This window comes from Aulonocara stuartgranti (genome assembly GCF_965226115.1).
Source record: "Aulonocara stuartgranti genome assembly, chromosome: 4".
Classification (NCBI taxonomy): domain Eukaryota; kingdom Metazoa; phylum Chordata; class Actinopteri; order Cichliformes; family Cichlidae; genus Aulonocara; species Aulonocara stuartgranti.
The window spans coordinates 36,377,369-36,379,196 of NC_138942.1; the positions used below are offsets into that span (position 1 = coordinate 36,377,369).

Sequence of the window (1,828 nt, forward strand, 5' to 3'; positions counted from 1 at the left end):
AGGAAAGGACGCAGCTATGACTGTGTGTTTGGATGGAATGATCAGTCCTGGAGTCTGTACTGCTCTGATGATGGTCCTGGTTCTGTCAGGCACAATAACAGAGTAACCTTCATCTCCTCCTCCTCCTCCTCCTCCTCTGTCTCTAACAGAGCAGCAGTGTATGTGGACTGTCCTGCTGGCACTCTGTCCTTCTACAGAGTCTCCTCTGACACTCTGATCCACCTCCACACCTTCAACACCACATTCACTCAAACTCTTTATCCTGGGTTTTGGGTCTGGTCTGGTGCCTCAGTGTCCCTGTGCTGAGTGGAGTGTAAAGAGTGTCTCCTGTTACAGAAACACTCTGACTGTTGAACAGATAGTTCAGTCTGTACATGTCTGTCTCTTTCACTCACAAACACGTTTTCAGATTCATGGATTCAATCAGTTGATGTTTGAAACTCTTCTAAATGATTCCTTGTAAACTTCTTCCTCTTCAGTCACAAACAAACAGGAAGTGATGTCACATGTGTTCCTGTCCACACAGCAGAATGAGTCTATTGCTGACAGTGATGTACAAACAGAGTGAGCATTTCTGAGGCCCAAAATAAACTGAGTAGTTCACTGAATGAACAATGGACTGTGAGCTCAGTTCCTTCATCATTAGTATGGATTATATATGTATATGTATTATATTAGTATCATATATATCAGGTGCTGCTGCTTTCAGTCATTGTGCAAATGTGCTGTTTGTAAGCTTGTAAAGCTGCAGTCAGCTGAGACTGAAGAAGTCACCTGATCAGTGAGCAAACGTTTCTGAAAACGTCCAGATGAACAGAATCAACCTTTTGGGATCAGCCAGCAATGCAGCATCATTGTTGTTCAGCTTCAGAGGTTTGCAGGAATGAACTGATGACCAGAAACAGCTGCAAAGTCCAAGAAAATACCAGCTGGAGTTCAGCTGCATTTGAAGAAGTCAAAGAAAAGTAAGGATGGCAAAGGGCGACGTTTTCTTCCAAAGAGCTGCAAACATGGTCGACGCCTCATTAGAAGAATCATCTGGACATTTGTGAGGAACTCTAACCAAGAAAGCAACGTCACACAGATCCAACAGACAGTTTCCATGACTGCAAGTGTTCAGTGGGAAAATGCTACATTGCATTATTGCATCCTCTCACCACAGGAGGCGCTGTTGGCACCACTGATTGCTGATCAGCTGTTCTCTGATGATCTGATTGATACTGTGAATAACGGGACTCACTGAACTCTGTGACACAGTGAAGATTACAGAGTTTAACTTCAACATCTGACTGACGTCACACAGACAGAAGGATGAACCAGTGAGGCACAGAACACAGTTACTGGAGATACTGGATCAGCTCCATGTGAACCTCTGATGGAGAAGCTGCTGAGCCAGAGAAACATCAGGACATGACAGCAGCTGCACTTATCTAACAACATGTAGCAGAGCTGATCTATGTTAGAGGATCTATCACAGCAGCTGAAGCCAAAGTCCAACACTGGATACCAGCTGAGCCTGTGCTGAGTGTAGTGTTACAGGAAAAGGGCAGAAACACTGGTAGCTCCCAGTGATGCTGACTGGGGCACAGAGCTGAATGATGCAGCATCAGGACACTGTTTCAGTCTGACTGACAGAGAAACCTGTAGCTGTATCTACATGTGAGGCAGAGGCCACACAAGCAGCTTTCTATGTTTCACAGTGACTGAGATCTTCAGTGGGGGTGGACATGCTCCTGTACAGACCTCTGAGGAGAACCAAGGTGCAGTCAAAGAGTCCAGTCTGTCCTCACAGATGTGAACATGTGCTTTCATCAGGTCTGCTGTCAGC

At 45.5% G+C, this 1,828-nt stretch overlaps 1 protein-coding gene across 1 annotated transcript in view; it reads left to right on the forward strand.

Annotated features, from left to right (window-relative positions):
• LOC309704926 (protein NLRC3-like) overlaps positions 1-1,828 on the forward strand; it is a 39,236-nt gene extending 37,408 nt beyond the window's left edge. Inside the window, exon 14 of the mRNA XM_082530438.1 lies at positions 1-1,828. This exon is cut by the window's left edge and continues 233 nt beyond it. Within this exon, the coding sequence (XP_082386564.1) occupies positions 1-306 (306 nt within the window). The 3' untranslated portion in view covers positions 307-1,828.